This window comes from Capricornis sumatraensis, chromosome 6 (assembly GCF_032405125.1).
Source record: "Capricornis sumatraensis isolate serow.1 chromosome 6, serow.2, whole genome shotgun sequence".
Lineage (NCBI taxonomy): Eukaryota > Metazoa > Chordata > Mammalia > Artiodactyla > Bovidae > Capricornis > Capricornis sumatraensis.
Genome location: NC_091074.1, coordinates 79,002,075 through 79,018,262, shown reverse-complemented (window position 1 = coordinate 79,018,262; position 16,188 = coordinate 79,002,075). Strand labels below are relative to the sequence as shown.

The following is a 16,188-nucleotide window of genomic DNA, read 5'->3' as shown; positions in this document are numbered from 1 at the left end:
GACAGCCTTGGGCAAGTACACAAAGTTCTTTAGATCAGGGGTCCTTAACCCCCCAGCCTTAGACCGGTACCAGTCCGTGCCTGTTAGGAACCAGACTGCATAGCAGGAGGTGAGTAGGAGGCCCAGTGAGCAAAGCATCTGCATTTACAGCCATTCCCCAACACTGCCATTACCACTTGAGCTCCACCTCCTGTCATCAGCTGAGGCATTAGATTCGCACAGGAGCATGAACCCTAGCCCTAAAGTCAGGGCGGAATATCCTGAGATTGCCGCAAGACAGAAATAAAGTGCACAGTAAATGAAAAACACTTGAATCATCCCGAAACCATCCCCCTCTCTGCCCCAGTCCGTGGAAAACTTTTCTTCCACAAAATCAATCCATGGTGCCAAAAAGGTTGGGGACCACAGCTTTAGGTGTTGTCTCCTCACTTACCCCACCAGCTCCTCTGAGCAAGTCAGCAGGGCTGGCAGCATCCATACGAAGTAGGGCGAGGGGCAGAGCGCCAGCCCAGGCAGGGCTGGCAGAGGAAGATGCTGTCTTACTGAGACGGGCCTGGGCAGAAGCCGTTTCAGGGCCTGCCTCCTGTTTGCTTCCAGCACTCTGTCACCCTAATCCCTCTCCAGGCTCCCAGTGAGACACTCATTCCTCTACTAGGGATCATCCCAATAAAACAGGCATCTTTGCAAAATGGTCCAGGGAGAGCATGACCATCCACTAAAAGGAGCCAGTCTCTTCAGTAGGGAATGTCACATGCCGAAGCATCTGGTAGGAGTGGGGTTTGAGGGAGGGGGGAAATAAGAGGGCAAAAAATTGTTATATATGAATACTCTCCAGGGATGGTCCCTCGGGGTGGGGTGATTAAGAATCTGCCTCCCAACACAGGGTACATGAGTTTGATTTTTGGTCAGGGAACTAAGATCTCACATGGCACAGGGTTTCTAAGCCATCACACCACAGCTACTGAGCCTGCATGCTGCAGAGCCCGTGTGTCACAAGAAAAGCCTTCACACTGCAGTGAAGACCCAGTGCAAAATTAAAAAAAAATTTTTTTAAATAAAAAAAAGAGACTCTCCACCTAGGATTAGGGGAAGCGCATTTCCAGGGGCTGGGGCAGGGAAGGAGAGAAGACAGGGGCACTACTATATTTTGTTCACGTACAGTATATATTTTTAGTGCTCATATATTGAAAACTTTACACAGTGAATACCTGTAGCCTCTGGCCCACCCCTCTCCTTCTAGACACTTATATCCATGTTCCAACCTGCTTAATCCCTGGTGCACAAAGATGTCCAGTGCAGCACCCACTTCGGGTTTTAATGCCAAGCCTGTCCTTCAGGAGGATGCAATAGTATCCAGCAGAGGCCTGGGGAGGTGGGCTGCCCTCACCGGCAGCACAGGCAGGTCCCAGCCTCTGGCTTCACGCCGCTCCCCATCACCTTTCCAGGCCAATGTGCTATTGGCACAGGTCTGGCATGGAGGTGCCCACAGAGTGGAGGGTGGGCTGAGAGCTCAGGCCTGGGAATTGAGGGTGGGGGCTGCAGAGTAGCGCTGGCGGGCATGCTTCTCGCAGTACAGCTCGTCTCCCACCCAGAAGTGCCCTCGCATCTTCAGGTTCAGCCCGCAGTCAGCACAGGCGTAGCAGCCAGGGTGCCGGTACCGCCCCTCCTGGATGCGGACGGCCTGGTTCCTGCAGGGACAGGGAGGGGACAGCCATTAACCTGGGGGGCAGGAGGGAGGGACAGGAGTGCCTGGCACGATGCCACCATTCCCATTCTCAGGGAGCCTGGTTCCCAGCCCAGAGCCAGGACCCTGGAAGGTCCCAAAATCTCAAACACTTGACTCCTCAGGTCTACCCTCAGGGAAATCCCAGCCCACACCCACAGGACCCCAGTTTTAAAGTTATTCCTCCCCCGCACAAAGGCAGACAAGCACCATCCTGAATCTTCTGGATTGTTAACAGAATAGTGATTCTCCAAGTGCAGTCCCAGGTGCCAAGACCCACAGCATCGTGTCACCAGGGGATGAATTGGAGATGCAAATCCTGGGGCTGGGGACCTCCTGAAGGGGAAATTCTGGGGGTGTTGGCTGAAATCCCTCAGGGGCCCAGCTGCAGCTCTTTGAGAACCAAGATGTAGGATCCCCTTTCTTGGGCATGCACAGCAGGGGTGGGCAGCCTCCCATTCTGCAGATGAAACATGGAGGCCAGGGACTTGCCTAGAGTTATTTGACCGTCAACACTGAGCATGGAAGAAATTTACCAGGAAGGTGGGATGGCCAAGGCTCAATTTTCCAGAGAATGTTTTCTCTGGGCTACATTATCACACCACCCACTGAGAAAAAAATGCACCTTCCTCTGAAAAAGGCAGCCTAAGAGCGGGAAGAAGGGAGTAAGAACAAGATTTTCCAGGAGGAGGCAGAGCAGATCTCCAGAGGCAGTGAGATGATGATTGGAGAGAAATCAAAAACAGTAGCATTTCTTCCTCCTCCAGGAAGGCAGGGAAAGAAATGGAGCAGGAGGAAGAGACAGCAGGAAAAAGCCAGTGCAAGCATCCCAAGAAGGCTGAAACGACTCCTGAGCCCATCACAAGTCCCCTGTGGCAGCGCTCCCCCCAGGGCCTCTGGCTAGTGGGTTCACGCACAGCATCTGGGCCCTGCCCTCCCCATCCCAGGCCCTGCGCCCCAGGCCGCCAACACTCACGCAATGCTGGTGTTGCACTTCTCACACGTGTGGAGCTTGGGTGGGCTGGCCAGAGCCCTGGAGGTGGGCAGGGAGGACTGCGGACTCAGTGAGCTGGGCAGGTAGGCAGGTGTTCCACCTGGACAGGGGGGAGGACAGACAGACACATCAGAGCTTGTCCATAGCAGCAGCATCAAGCTGTATTTTTCTTTTTTTTTTTTTTGGCCACAAGGCATGTGGGATCTTAGTCTCCCAACCAGGAACTGAACACGCACCCTCCTGCATTGAAAGGCAGAATCTTAACCACTGGACCACCAGGGACGTCCCCGGGCTGTATTTTTCATGCTCACTCCACCTCCACCAGCACCAGCTCCAAAGAGACTCGTTGTCAGAGGTACACTTCCAAGTGGACCTCAACGTAACCGTGGGTGTGAGCGGGGGTCATGGAAGAAGGAGATGATCATGCCAGACCCTTGGCTGAGGCTGGTCAAGGGCAGGGAGCAGGTTCAAGGCTGAGCTACCCAAGCTAAGGCAGCCTGAGCAGCGTCTGTGCTCAGTGTCTGACACATCAGACCAAGCAGGCGGTTCCTTTCTGCTGATCCAGTCATGACATTAAAGACATGGTAATAACAGATAATAACACACACCATACCACCTCTGTGCACTTTTCAAAGGGCTCTCATGTGCATTATGGTGTCTGAGCCTTGGAACAACGTGAAGATGAAGCACAGATGTTACCTGGCAGGTATGGTCCCTGTCTACAGCTGAGGATGCCAAGACTTCAGGGGTGAAGTCACCATCTGTCTGCACTGCCCTCACCGCCCCCCACCCCGCCTCTCTCTGTGCCCCCTTCCAGGGCATGCTGAGGCCTTGGGGTGGTGATGGACACACTTTGCCCCCCTCCCCACCTCTCTCTGTGCCTCCTTCCAGGGCCTGCCAAGGCCTTGGAGTGGTGATGGATGTGCTTTGCTCCAAACCTTCTTACCCTGACTCCTTTCCCTCTGTGAATACCTCCAGGAGCAAAACGTCAGACTTGGAACCAGTTACCAGGTTCAGTTCAGTTGCTCAGTCATGTCCGACTCTTTGCGACCCCATGAATCGCAGCATGCCAGGCCTCCCTGTCCATCACCAACTCCGGAGTTCACTCAGACTCACATCCATTGAGTCGGTGATGCCATCCAGCCATCTCATCCTCTGTCATCCCCTTCTCCTCCTGCCCCCAATCCCTCCCAGCATCAGAGTCTTTTCCAATGAGTCAACTCTTTGAATGAGGTGGCCAAAGTACTGGAGACCCCTCCAGTATTCCTGCCTGGAGAATCCCATGGACAGAGGAACCTGGCGGGCTATAGTCCATGGGGTTGCAAAGAGTCAAACATGACTGAGTGACTAACATTTTCTCTTTCACCAGGTACCAGTGATTCTGCCGATCAAATACTTCTGACAGTCCCATCATTCGTCCCCCTGATACCACTGCCGAGGCCAGGCCCTCCTCATCTCTCCCCTGGAAGGAGGCAGTGCCTGCCCCGCCCATCACACACAGATATACACACACACACACACACACACACATCCACTTCCCAGAATGCTGAGGAGCCAGTCTGCCCAATACACGGAGTTCCTCGGGAGTAGAGGTGGGTCCTGACCACCTTTGATTGCCACATAGCTCAAGGATGGTCCATTGGATGAGTCAGTAAACATCTGATGAATTAACAACTCACCCCTGGCAGGAGCCCATACCTCTGTTGCCTACTTCGGCCCCTCATGTATCCTCTGGCACTATTTAACCCAGCCCTCCTGGGTTGGGACACTCCTCAGCCTGGATGCAAGGCTTCACAGCCAGGACTTAACCTCCACAGTCCCCCTCCGTGCAGCCAGAGTCCTCTTGATCCCACCCGAAAACCCTCTGGCTCAGACCTCCACATTCCACACGGCTCCCGGCCACCATCTTAAGGCCGTTTGTGAAAGACTTGATCTTTCTTCAAGGGCCAAGTCAAACCCTTCTTCCTCCATGAAGTCCTTCATGGAGACCCAGGGCCCATCACCTACCTTTATGGTTCCCTTGGCACTTCCGTGAACCTAGCCAGCACCTTTGGGTGCACCCCAGTAACCCCTACCAGACCAGAGGCTCCTGAAGTTCAGGGACGCTCGCTTCTATAAGTCAGAGCCTTAAAAAATACTGATCTAAATGCTAATTTATTAACACATCTGGTCAGCGGTTCAGAGTGTCCTGGGGGAATGTCCTCCTGCCCGAGCCCCCAGCGGCTCACCTCTCTCCTCAGCTTCTAGGGCTTCCTGCAGGAGCCGGAAGGAGCTGGACTGCCGGGGGGCCATTCGTGCCTCGCGGTTTTCTTGCAGCATTTTGAAGACTTCTGAGTCCTCTCTCAGGAGGTGGCTTTCGCCTTCTGAGGCTACACTGCAGGGATGGAGGGAGCCAGCCAGGAGTGAGAGGCCCGTGCCCGGGGGTTAGGAGGAGCAGGAGGGCAGAGAAGATTGGCCCGGGGCGGGATAAAGAATTCTCGGGGTCAAAGGGAAGCCAACTGGGCTTACAGAGCTGGGACCCCCCACCCTTCTCTGGGAAACCTGACAGTCTCCTGTTGCTCCCAGACCCTCCAAGATCCCACCCCTCCCTCCAGACCCCAATGGTACCTGAGCCTGGGGCTGGAGGAACAGGGACCCGGGGAGGGCGGTGGCGGCAGTACCAGCACCGCTGGGTCGCCAGCAGGGCTGAGGCCGGCCTGTGGGAAGGAGAGGCACCAGGGGAGGAGTCAGCAGTGGGGCCCTGGGCCAGCACACCCATCTGAGCGGCCAAGCTCAACTGTTCCCCAGGCCAACACCAGGGGGCCCCCAGCCCTCGCTGACCGGCAGGCTCCCCCTGCTGCACCAGCAACCACCCGCAGCTGCTCCTGCTGGGTCCGAGAAGGGAGGGAGGCCAGCACCCAGCTCTGGAAGGGTGAGCTGCTGCCCCAAGGGGAACAGGCACGGGACAGATTGAAGACGAGCATGTGGGGCCACTGTGCAGGCTCCTCTGCCATCTCACGCATTGTGTTTGCAAAGATGTTGCACACTGGCGCCGGGGGAGGCAGACAGGCAGAGAGAAACTAAGCTGACCCTTTTGCAACGAGGAAAAGGAAACTTAAAGGGCCAAGACCCTTCTTGGTGTCAGAGTTGGGGCCACACAAAAGCCCCGTCTCCCTCACGTGCTGGGGGAGATCTCTCCTCTGATAACACCAGGGTCTGGGCTCACCGGCCTCTCCCGACTGCCCTGGGAAGTCTGGTCCTGCCCCATGGAGCCTTGAGGAGCCAGGCCCGTTTGGGGCTCACAGCAGAGTCCACTGCTCAGTGTGTGCTTGCCCTCTGGGCCTCTCACACCTGTTCTCTACCTGGAAATCTTGCCTGTAGTCTCCCTGTCGCTCTGCTTTCTGGCCTGCATCTTGCACTCTCTCTGTAGCCATCCCCAAAGGAGAGGAGAGCCTCAGGGACAACTAGGCTCGCCAAGGCCAGGCTGAGGGCAGAGTTTCCCGGAAGGCCAAACACTTTCAATTTTAAAATTCAGAATCAGGGATGGGACTTCCCTGGTGTTCCAGTGTCTAAGACTCCAAGCTTCCAAAACAAGGGGCCCAGGTCTGATCCCTGGTCAGGGAGCTAGATCCCACATGCCACAACTAAGAGTTCACATGCTACAACAAAGATAGAAGTTCCTGCATGCTGCAACTAAGACCCAGCGCGGCCAAATTAAATGCTTTATTTTAAAAAGTTGGGGCTGAAGTATGGTGTCAAGTGGGAAAACTTCATGCCTTCTTAAGCTGAAAACAGAAACTTCAGAGCCTTTAAAAAAAAAAAAAAGCTCCTAACCTCTCACTGCACCGGACCCCCTGTACCAGCCTGCATTCTTCTGTTCCTCGGCTTCTACAGTAAGGAGATTAAAGGTCAGCAAGGAAACTGGCTGGTCCAAGTCACTCAGGGAATGGGAGGCTGGGCTAGGACCCCTTGCTGGGCTCCTGGGTGCCATGCAGTCAATTGACAGATGGTGAGGCTATTCCCTTAGGAAGGACAGCCAGCACCAAGTACTCAAGAACAATGTTCATCTTGCTGTCCCAGAGAGGCCAGCGTGTGCCCTGCATGGGGGCACTGGCCAGCAGGGAGGGAGAGCTGAAATCCACCCTGGCTCCCTTCGTAGGCCATGTCCTCATGCTGGCCAGTGAAACGGGCTGTTTTTACTTCATATCTGGTCACCCAAGAGTGTGCCTGTTGAGAAGGGGGCAACTTCTGGTTTCCGAAGGGCACCATAAGGACTGGTAATGTCCTACTTCCTGAGCCCAGTGATGCCTTAGCCAGCTCGGGAGCCAGAGACAAGGCCATGACCGCTGCAGCCTGGGGCAGTGGCACCTTGTCTGTAGTCACCTCTGCCCCCTTCTACCTGCCAGACCACCTCATCCCCAAGGTGGTGGTGGTTTAGTCACTAAGTCGTGTCCAACTCTTCTGACCCCATGGGCTGTAGCCCACCAGGCTCCTCTGTCCATGGGATTTCCCAGGCAAGAATATTGGAGTGGGTTGCCATTTCCTTCTCCAGGGGATCTTTCTGACCCAGGAATTGAACCCACGTCTCCTGTGTCTCCTGCACTGCAGGTGAGTACTTTTACAAGTGAGCCACCTGGCAAGCCTGAGCAGCCCAACTCCCTGACTTGGAGCAGCTTCACCTTTCCCCTCCCTTCCCTCCCTCCCTCCTCCCCGCCCCCCCCCCCCCCCGAGGCACCTATAGGTGACACTTCCCTTTACCAAACCACCTTTCATCTCCAAAGCTGTTTATCTGCTCATCAAGAGCTGTCAATACTTAGCCAATACTTCTCAGAATGTGTTGCGGGGGATGTTAATAACTGAGTGGTGGGGGGAGTGGATAATGGGTAACCCCAGGAGAAATTCTGCAGTTAAACAAGTTTAGGAAATTAATAAAATTAAGCATCTTTATCACAGGACTTTTCAGAGCCTTGAAATGGCAACCCACTCTAGTGTTCTTGCCTGGAGATTCCCAGGGACGGGGGAGCCTGGTGGGCTGCTGTCTCTGGGGTTGCACAGAGTCGGACACAACTGAAGTGCACAGAGTCAGAAGGTGCTCAAATGCACGGGTGGTTCCCAAGAGGGAGCTATGTGTCTGGTGACTCCACCCCATCTGACCACAGCCTCACTGTCGTAGACCAGAATGCAAGTTTCACGGGGTTAGGAATTTCTGCTTTTCCACCAGTGTATCCCTAGAGCCTAGAAGGGTGCCTGACCAAATCAGCTGCCCCACAAATATTTGTCGAAAGAATGACAAGAGGCCTCAGGATCAAAGAAGGGAATTCAGAGCCTCAGGTCCAACTCTGAGGCCTAGAGAGTGGAGGAAGGGGGCCTTGTCCAAAGTGACACAGTAGAGGTAAGACTAACCCAGGTCTCCCTGCCACCCCGCCCAGAGCTCCTCTTCACACCACATGGGTGGTCCTCAAAGCTGTGTGTGCAGCAGATCCGTGAGGGCTCCTGAGAACTCAGATGGGTGGCCCCACCCCACCCAGGCCCTCACCCCTGTCTGATCCAGTAAGTTTAGACTGGGGCTTGAAAATCTGCATTACCAACAAGTTCCAAGGTGCTGCTGCCGCCACTTTGAAAGCCACTCCCCACCTCATCTGCCTCTCCCCTTTGCCCTGGTTGCAGACACTGGGAGGAAGGAGGCCAGGATGGACCAAGCTCATCCCTAGCTGGTCTCAGCCCGTATCTCTGTGGAGAAGGCCCCCAGGCCCTGACACGCCAGGTCTTGCTCCTACCGCTGCGTTCCCATCTCCCCAGCTCATCATCTCTAATCCGAAATCTACCTCTGACATCCAGCAAAATTCCTGACAAAGCCTTCTCAGGCCACCCCAGCCCACACTCAACTGTCCCCTCCTAGAACGCCTCCTGCTTTTATAATTAAGACCATACCGTTCAGTGCTTAATTGTTCCAAAGTTGTTTTGCATGTCCCTCTTATCTCTACAACTATGTTTGAAATTCCTTAAAGATGGTGTCTCATTGAATATATACATCTCTATGCCCAAGTTGCACGGAGGGCCACTGGGCAGGCCCTGCAGCAGGTCACCAGGGAGCCCCTACTACGAGGCCTCCAAAAGACCCTGCTCTGTCCTTCTCCAGAGCCCCCAGTTTCTAGCACCCTCCCCCAGCCGTCTCCAAAGGCTCTGCTTTCTGGAATGCAGAATCAACTTGAGGTAGGATTCCAGCAGCTGGGCCTCATCCCCTTCACCCCAAAGGCTGGACCTGCCCCCACAAACTCTGCCCCCAGCAGCTGTGGCCAGGACTCTTGGCCGCCTCACTCCTCACCTCCCCACCCCTGCCCCTGGAGAGGAGAAATACCACCAAGGGGTGGGGGTTGGGCTATCACTCGTAGACAGTGGGACCTGGGGAGTCCTGTCTGTCAGACAGTGGGACCAGGAGTAAAAGGCTGGGGAGGGGGGAAAAACAGAGAATAAGCCATATGCAACTCGAGTTGGAATCACAGTCCGGCTGGTGGTTCTCTGGTGGTTCTTGGGGGCTGAGTCAGAGGACGAAGAGGGGGGATGGGTGATGGGAGTTGGGGGCAGGCATGGCGCTTGGAATGGGGAGGAATGTGTTCAAGAGATGCAGCCAGAGCCAAAGGGAATCATCCCAACAACAGCAGCAAAACTATTTCGGTCCAAGCCCAAGAGAAACACTGGAGAAGGGAGGAAGCCATCAGCAAGGAGGAGGTGGCAGCGAGTAGGAATGTAAGCTGCAGAAGGCGAAGGCCACCTGGGTCTAGCCAGCACAAGGACTGCTCCCTCACCAGAGCGCTGGCCTCCTAGCTCCGCAGAGGAGCCCACCCATTGCTAGACCGCAGTGCTGACTGCCCAGGTGGGGCCAGCTACCTGCGGCCCTACAGGCCCCACTACCAACCAACCAGGTATCCTCACCTGTCGGCTTCCAGGGCGGCCCGCATAGTCCAAGTGGTCAGCAGAAGCAGGTTCCAGGGAGTATGCCAGGCTCTGGAAACTGCAATGGGGAAATGGACAGAGAGTGCCTGGGTCCTCTCTACCAGGCTGCCCTAAGGAAACAGAGGTGACCCCCAGAGCCCCCTAAACTCAGCTTCAGAACTCTGAGAGGCTAGCCTCCACCTGTGGATGTGGTGCCCACCCGCCGCGCTCACCTGTGGCTGGTCACCACCTCTCCAGTGGGAGCCTGGGGGCTGGTTGGCGGCAGGGTGAAGAAGGGGCTGCATGGCCGGGGGCTGAGGGAGGCCTGGCTGTCAGTGTGTGTCCTCCTGGAGCTCTGTGGAGAGAGCGGCCTGGAAGAGCAGGGCCGAGAGGAGCAAGGGAGGGGCCCCCATCACTTCAGGGTGTGGGGCTCCCAGCAGGAGGCATCGTCCTACCTGGAAGCGAGTGGCCAGCACTTCCAGGGAGCTTTCCCCGTTGGCCTGCCGGGGAGAGGCAGCCTGGGGCCTGAAGAGAAGACAGAGGGAGGTGAGTGTCACCGGGGTCCTGGCACCTCCACTAAGCTGGTAGGGGCTGTAGATTCCAGCTGTGCCCACACTGGGCTCTCAAGATTAGGAAAATGTACAGAACATTCAGATGTCGGGTAGCTAAGTCTCAACTTTACCAAATTCACAAGTAACTATCATCAATGACCACCATCATCTCTTACAGCAGAGGACAATTCGGCACTACAAAGCAGAAAGGACACCGTTTCAGCAAGAAGTCCGATACATTCCAGTTTCTAAAACCTCCAAACAATATCACCCCCCTCTGCCTTGCCTTTGTTTTTCCTTTTCTTCTCTTTTGGTGGTGGTGGGGGAACATTTCACCCAAACTGTATCACCAGTCAGCATCAGTTTGTGGATCAGTTTGGCAGGGGACAGCTGACTATATATAAATAATCCTTTATCTTTCACCCCTAGAGAAACTTAAGACCAGAGAGAGAGAGAGTTGCCAAAATTCCTAAAGGGCAGCAATAGCTGGGCCCACTGCCCCCTTTTCTCCAGGGGCCTATCCCCCCGCCAGCTTAGCCTTTGAAAGAATCACTTCTCTGCCCCTTCTGCAGGCTACCCCCCATAAAACAGAGGGTGGAGCCAGCCCTGCTTCCTGCCAGGCAGGGAGCTGAAGGACATAAAGAACAAGGCAGCTTCCCTGCCAATCACCAAGGCACCCCCAACCCCCAGCCTCAGCTCCCCAGGGACTCCCCTCCAATGGAATCTGACTGGAGCCTTGAACAGGAGGTGACTGGAGGGCTGGGAGCTGCTGAGGGTGAGGGATGGGCCCACCATGTCCCACTACACCAATCCTGGAGGTCTGATCCCTTCCAGCAAGGTCAATAGGAACCTCAGTCCCCACACTCCGTGCCAGCCACAGCCTCGGCTCTTTCCCAGGGGAGAGTTTAGGGCCTGAGTGAGGGGAGCTTGGGCTTTGGCCCCGCCCAGAGCACCACTTCCTGCCTGGGGCTTGAGAGGTCTCCAGGGGCTGGGGTGTTGGGAGAGGTTAGGAGGGGTTTGAGCAAAAGAGAGAGGAGGCAGGGAGTCTGGACCTGCCCCCTCGTGGAACTGGAGGAGGCCTGGGGGTACCACCTCTCTGATGGGGCTGGTCCCATCCAAGAAGGACGCGAGAGGAAGTGATGGTGTCAGCAGCTCCTCGCCCCTCCCCCACCCCACTCTGCAGCTTCTTGTGCATTTCGGTCCCCTCCCAGATGCCATGACCCATTCTCTACCCTCCTCCTCCAGGCCCCACTCCTGTAAACACTAAGGAGCCACAAGTGGCACGATGTAGGCACTGAAGGCGCTGGGGTCATGTGAGGTCCTGGCAACCAGCATCCCCAGCACTGGAGGGGCAGCAGAGGTGAGGAGAGGGCATGGAGCCCCGGCCCAGAGGGAAGCTGCTGGTGGAGGCGTTGGCAGAGGTATAGGAGGTACCTGACTCAGGTTCAAGGCCCGCCCAGAGGGCTCTCCTGGCAGGGGGATCTCCCAGCATTCCTGCCCTCTGACTCACTGGGACGCTCCACCCCAGGAAGCCACCTGTCCACCCCTCAACCCAGCCCAGGGTTTCAGGCTGAAGACCCAGGAGTCTGGTAATCCACCTTCCCCAACAGGGTCCAGAGAGGAAATGGGGAGCCACAGGGGGGTTCTATGGGGAGGGATACCCCAAACTCCTCACCATCCCAAGATCAGAACAGAGGCTATTGGAGGCAGGGACCCTGGGGACCCAGCCTCAGGCACACCTTCCTCCTCTTCAACCCACTTCATGCCCACGCCCTGTACCCCACACACTGGGAACCAGTCAAACCCGGGCATCCAGGTGGCTGATGCCAGCCTGCCCGACTCTGACTGTACACCCGACTCTGGTTGGGCACCCGGTTGGCCTCAGCTGTCCTGCTGCAGCCCTAGAGCCCCAGACCTTCCCACGGATGAGCCATAGTGGCTCAGGCAGGCCAGACTGGAGCCGAGGGTAGGGGGTAAGGGCAATCATTGTGCAGCGGGCTGGCAGAAGGCAGAGCGATACTGGCAGGCCCAGTGGAGGTGGAGGGCCTACCGGTCCAGCTGCAGCCTCAGGGGTGAGGGGCTCTGGCGAATCTTGCTCTGGGCCTCGGCGTGAAGCATGTCCTTTGCACTCTCACCGTTGATGGACACAATAATGTCACCAGGCCGGAGGTCAGCAGCCTCGGCCTTGCCCCGCTCAGTTACCTGGAGGGGATGAGGATCAAGTCGTCTCAAGTGACACTCAGGTGGGAATGAGGGGAGGAAATGTCCTTGTCCAGCCCAAGAAGCACAGAAGCTGCCCTGCACCAGGCTGGCCTACATATCTCCCTTTAACATCACTCTCCCTGCCCACCCAGTGTCCACCCAGTTAATCAGCTTATCCCCTCCTGGAGGGGTCCAGAAGCTGGAGTGGCAGCGCCCCCCACCCCTGACCCCAGCACTGGGATTCTAACGGGGCCTCTCAAAGAATAAGCAAAGGCAGAATTTCAGGAACTGTGCTTGAAAAGAGCCCTGCTTGTGCAAACCAAATCATGCAGGTGCTGCCTGCCCAGGCCTCCTGCATGAACACTTCCTGGCTGGGTCAGGGAGAATCACCAAGAGCTCAGGGCGCCTCTCCTACTAACCACAAAAGTGGCTGCCAGTAGGTATGGGGTCAGTGACCGAGGAGAAAGAGCAGGCCCTGCACTGGGCCCAGCTCCCTTTCACTCCCTAGAAGTGGCCACCACATCCTCATGGCAACCTGGTCCCAGCTCTGCCCCGGCCAGCAATCTCAGAAACAGGCCTTGACTCCAGAACAAAAAAAAGAGAAAGGTGACTGTGAGGACTGGACAGACAGGGATGGCCCTGACTTTGGGGGCACCTCCCCGTCTCCTGGAACTAGCACTCACCTTGGTCACCATGATAGGTGTGTGGAAGTCCCTGCCCCCAGAGATTCGGAAGCCCCAGGGCGCTGGCCCCACCACATCCACTGTCAGTGCCATACCTGAGGCAGAAAGGATGGAGAGATGGAGCCGGCCCCTCAGCTCCCCAGGGGGATGCTGTGAAGTGGAGGCGGGGTGTGTGTGACAGGTCCCCGGAGCAGCCAGTTAGGGGCTGAGGCGGGGTGGGGAGGCAGCGGGTGGAGGTTGGTAGAGGAAGTGACTAACCTCTCCCGCAGGCCTCAGTTCCACTTCCCCCCACCCTGGGAAGTCAGGACTCCGAGTTTCCCCCTTAGCGTCTGTCTTCAGCAGAGCAGCTCCCTGGAGGCAGGCTGTTGGGGTGCTAGACACCGGTGCTTGCTGAGAGCAGGCGGGCAGGCAGGGCTGGCAGGTGGTGGATGTCAGCACTTCCTCTCCCCTCCTCCACTATCAACGCTAAGGGCCCCTAGTGCTGGCTTCCGGTCCCCAAACCCGACTGCACAAGGTACTTCCTCCCCGCTCTGGGGGAGGACAACACTTGGGGAACAGAAAGGGGTGGCACCACTGCAGGCTTTCAAGTAGCTGGCTGGGGGCCTCCCAGCTGCCTACTGTGCCCCTGGGAACGTGGTTCAAGTGGCAAGACAAGGCTTCCACCTCCCCCAGTGGCCTGTTGCCCTCCCAGCCGCTCTTGGAAGAAGGACAGGCTCACCTGCCAAGCTGGGCACACCCACCCCCGGGCGCTGACCAGCAGGGTGAGCTGACGGATGCTGCCGCGGAGCTGGGGCCACAGGACTCCCATCCAGGGCCCCTCCACCGGGTAAGGGAGTGTCCCTGTTGACCAGGCCCTTGTAGGATTTCCTGACCCTCTCGTTCTGGAGTCAGGAGCCAACCCAGGCAGGAAGCTGTAATGCCAAGCTGGGCCAGCACACTACCAAGCACCCACCCTGGGGCTGCCTTTGGGGAGGCCCATGGACTACAAACCCTGCCAAAATCTATCAAGCACACTGGGACCACTTCCTGTGTTTAGGAGACTGGGGAGAGGGTGCCCGGGCAAGTGAGGCTGTCTGCCCGCTTCTCGACCCTTCGACCCTTCGGCTTCCCCTTTTGCGCGGGCCCAACCTCTTTGTCCCCCGCACAGGCCCCAGGTCGGCTGTGGCGGCTCTCAAATGCCTTGGATTCCCAGACCTTTGAGCTGGTCAGTGGACTCCGCGCCGGGGCAGCGAAGAAGTGCCCAGCCCGTCGCCCCGGCTCGCCCAGTTCAGGCGCCTTCTAAGCTCTGAAACCAAACTACCGGTGCGCCCGGGGGTTGGAGTAGGAGCGCCCGGGAGGAGAAAGCCCAGCTCCAGGTGGGGAACCGACCGCAGGCGAGGCTGCGGGGAGCGGCCGTGCGCAGAGAGGCTCAGGCGCCCAGGGAGCCGCGGGCGCACAGAACGGCCAAGGCGCCGGGGGCCGGAGAGGACGCCAGCCATGCGCCCCGAGCACAGGTGGGAGCGCTCACCTGGCTCCCGCTCACCTGTCGGGCTGGGCGGCAAGGCCGGAGAGCGAAGGGAAGGGAAGGAGGGAGGCGAGGAGAAGCCGCCGCTCCCGCCGCCGCCGCCGCCGTCTGCCTGACTCTGGGGAGAGCCCGCCCGGGACTCCGGGACCTGCCTCCACCCATGTGATCCCAGGGCCGCCCCTGCCGCCGCCCCAGCCGCCGCCCCAGGCGGGGGAGGCCGCCTCCTCCGCGCAGCCCAGCCCGGGCGCTGCCACCTGGCCCGCGACCGCTGGGGGCCCGGGGCTACTCTCTCCCGAGAGCCCCCTGGAGGCTGCAGACGTCCTCTTTGGGGTAGCTCCAGCCTCCCGGGGACAGGAGAGGCGTTCTGGTGACGGGCCCGGAGCCCCACTTCGCAGACAGCTGAGCCTGCTGACCCCCGAAACTCGCCCTCCTTCCAAGGGACTGGGGCTGGGACGGAGTGGGGGAAGGTCGGCTGGGTCTGTCTGCGGTCCGCCTGCCTGGCTCCTCCGCCCACTCCAGGCTCAGATGCTGGCGCAGATGCAGCCCTGACACCCACAAATCCCAACCCGGGGGCCGCACCTCCGCCTCCTTGCCCCGCCAGCGCGCTGGAAGGGCGGTCACTACCGACTGCTGTGGTGCTTTGGCTGCGCAGAGCTTCTCGGCCTGAGATGCACCGCCAGCCTGCTCCACTCAGGGCAACGTTCCAGGCCCAGTAGGAGATGAAGAGGGACTCCAGCTGGAGGTGATCGACCCCTCTCCGGGACTACACACATCCCTCGATCTTGTGCGCTGATCCCCGTTCCATTCCTGACTGCCTCCCTCTCAGCCTCTGGGTCGCCCCTGCCTGGGGCCTGCCTCTCCCAATAACCACTACCGGCCCATGCTCCCCTGTGCCCCCAGCCCTCTGCCAGCCACCTGGGTCCCTGGCTCTAGGGGTCAGGAGAGGACAGCCAAGGAGGACACCCCAGGTGTCATCAGCTCAGAACCATCCAGCAAATGGTTCCCTGTGGAGCCAAACCAGGCAACCCTCACCCTGGGAAACCTCAGGACCCACCAGAGCCAGCTCTCCTATCTCCCGCAGATCTCCACTTTACTCTGGGGGCTCAGCAGTAAAGAATCTGCCTGCAATGCAGGAGACCCTGGTTCGATCCCTGGGTCTGGAAGATCCCCCGGAAAAGGGAGAGAATACTGAAAGAATACTTCAGTACTCTTGCCTGGAGAATCCCATGGACAGAGGGCCTTGGGGGGCCACCATCCATGGGGTTGCAAAGAGTCGGACACGACTGAGACTAACACTGTCAGGCTGGCCTGTTTCCAGCACAGCACACCTGTAGGCACAGCTGTAAGTTGCCTGTGTCAGGTGTGAGTCATTCCCTCTGAGTTCCCTCTGCAAGGTGTGCCCTGACTCCCCCACACATACACACACCTACCTGTGTCCTCCCTGGACCAGCCTGCCTCCAGCGCAGCTACCTGCCCATCCTGGCCTCCCACAGCTCTGTCTGGGTGTGTGTAAACTGCTCTCACACTAACAAATCCCAGGCCTCCCCGTGTGGCCTCTTTGCCTGATGCATCTGTCCTGACTCCCAACTAGGCTGGAAGCCCCTGAGGGAGCTGGAAGC

The 16,188-nt window shown here is 57.9% G+C and overlaps 1 protein-coding gene across 1 annotated transcript; it reads right to left on the bottom strand.

Moving 5' to 3' along the window:
* Positions 1-1,215: 1,215 nt before the first annotated feature.
* On the bottom strand, positions 1,216-14,661 carry PDLIM2 (PDZ and LIM domain 2). Its single transcript, XM_068974420.1, has 10 exons — positions 14,588-14,661; positions 13,066-13,160; positions 12,231-12,382; positions 10,085-10,154; positions 9,863-9,984; positions 9,630-9,708; positions 5,325-5,413; positions 4,946-5,091; positions 2,700-2,817; positions 1,216-1,688 (listed from the first exon to the last, which is right to left on the bottom strand). The coding sequence occupies exons 2-10, from the start codon at positions 13,156-13,158 to the stop codon at positions 1,511-1,513; spliced, it is 1,047 nt and encodes a 348-aa protein (XP_068830521.1). The 5' UTR covers positions 13,159-13,160; positions 14,588-14,661; the 3' UTR covers positions 1,216-1,510.
* Positions 14,662-16,188: the final 1,527 nt, after the last annotated feature.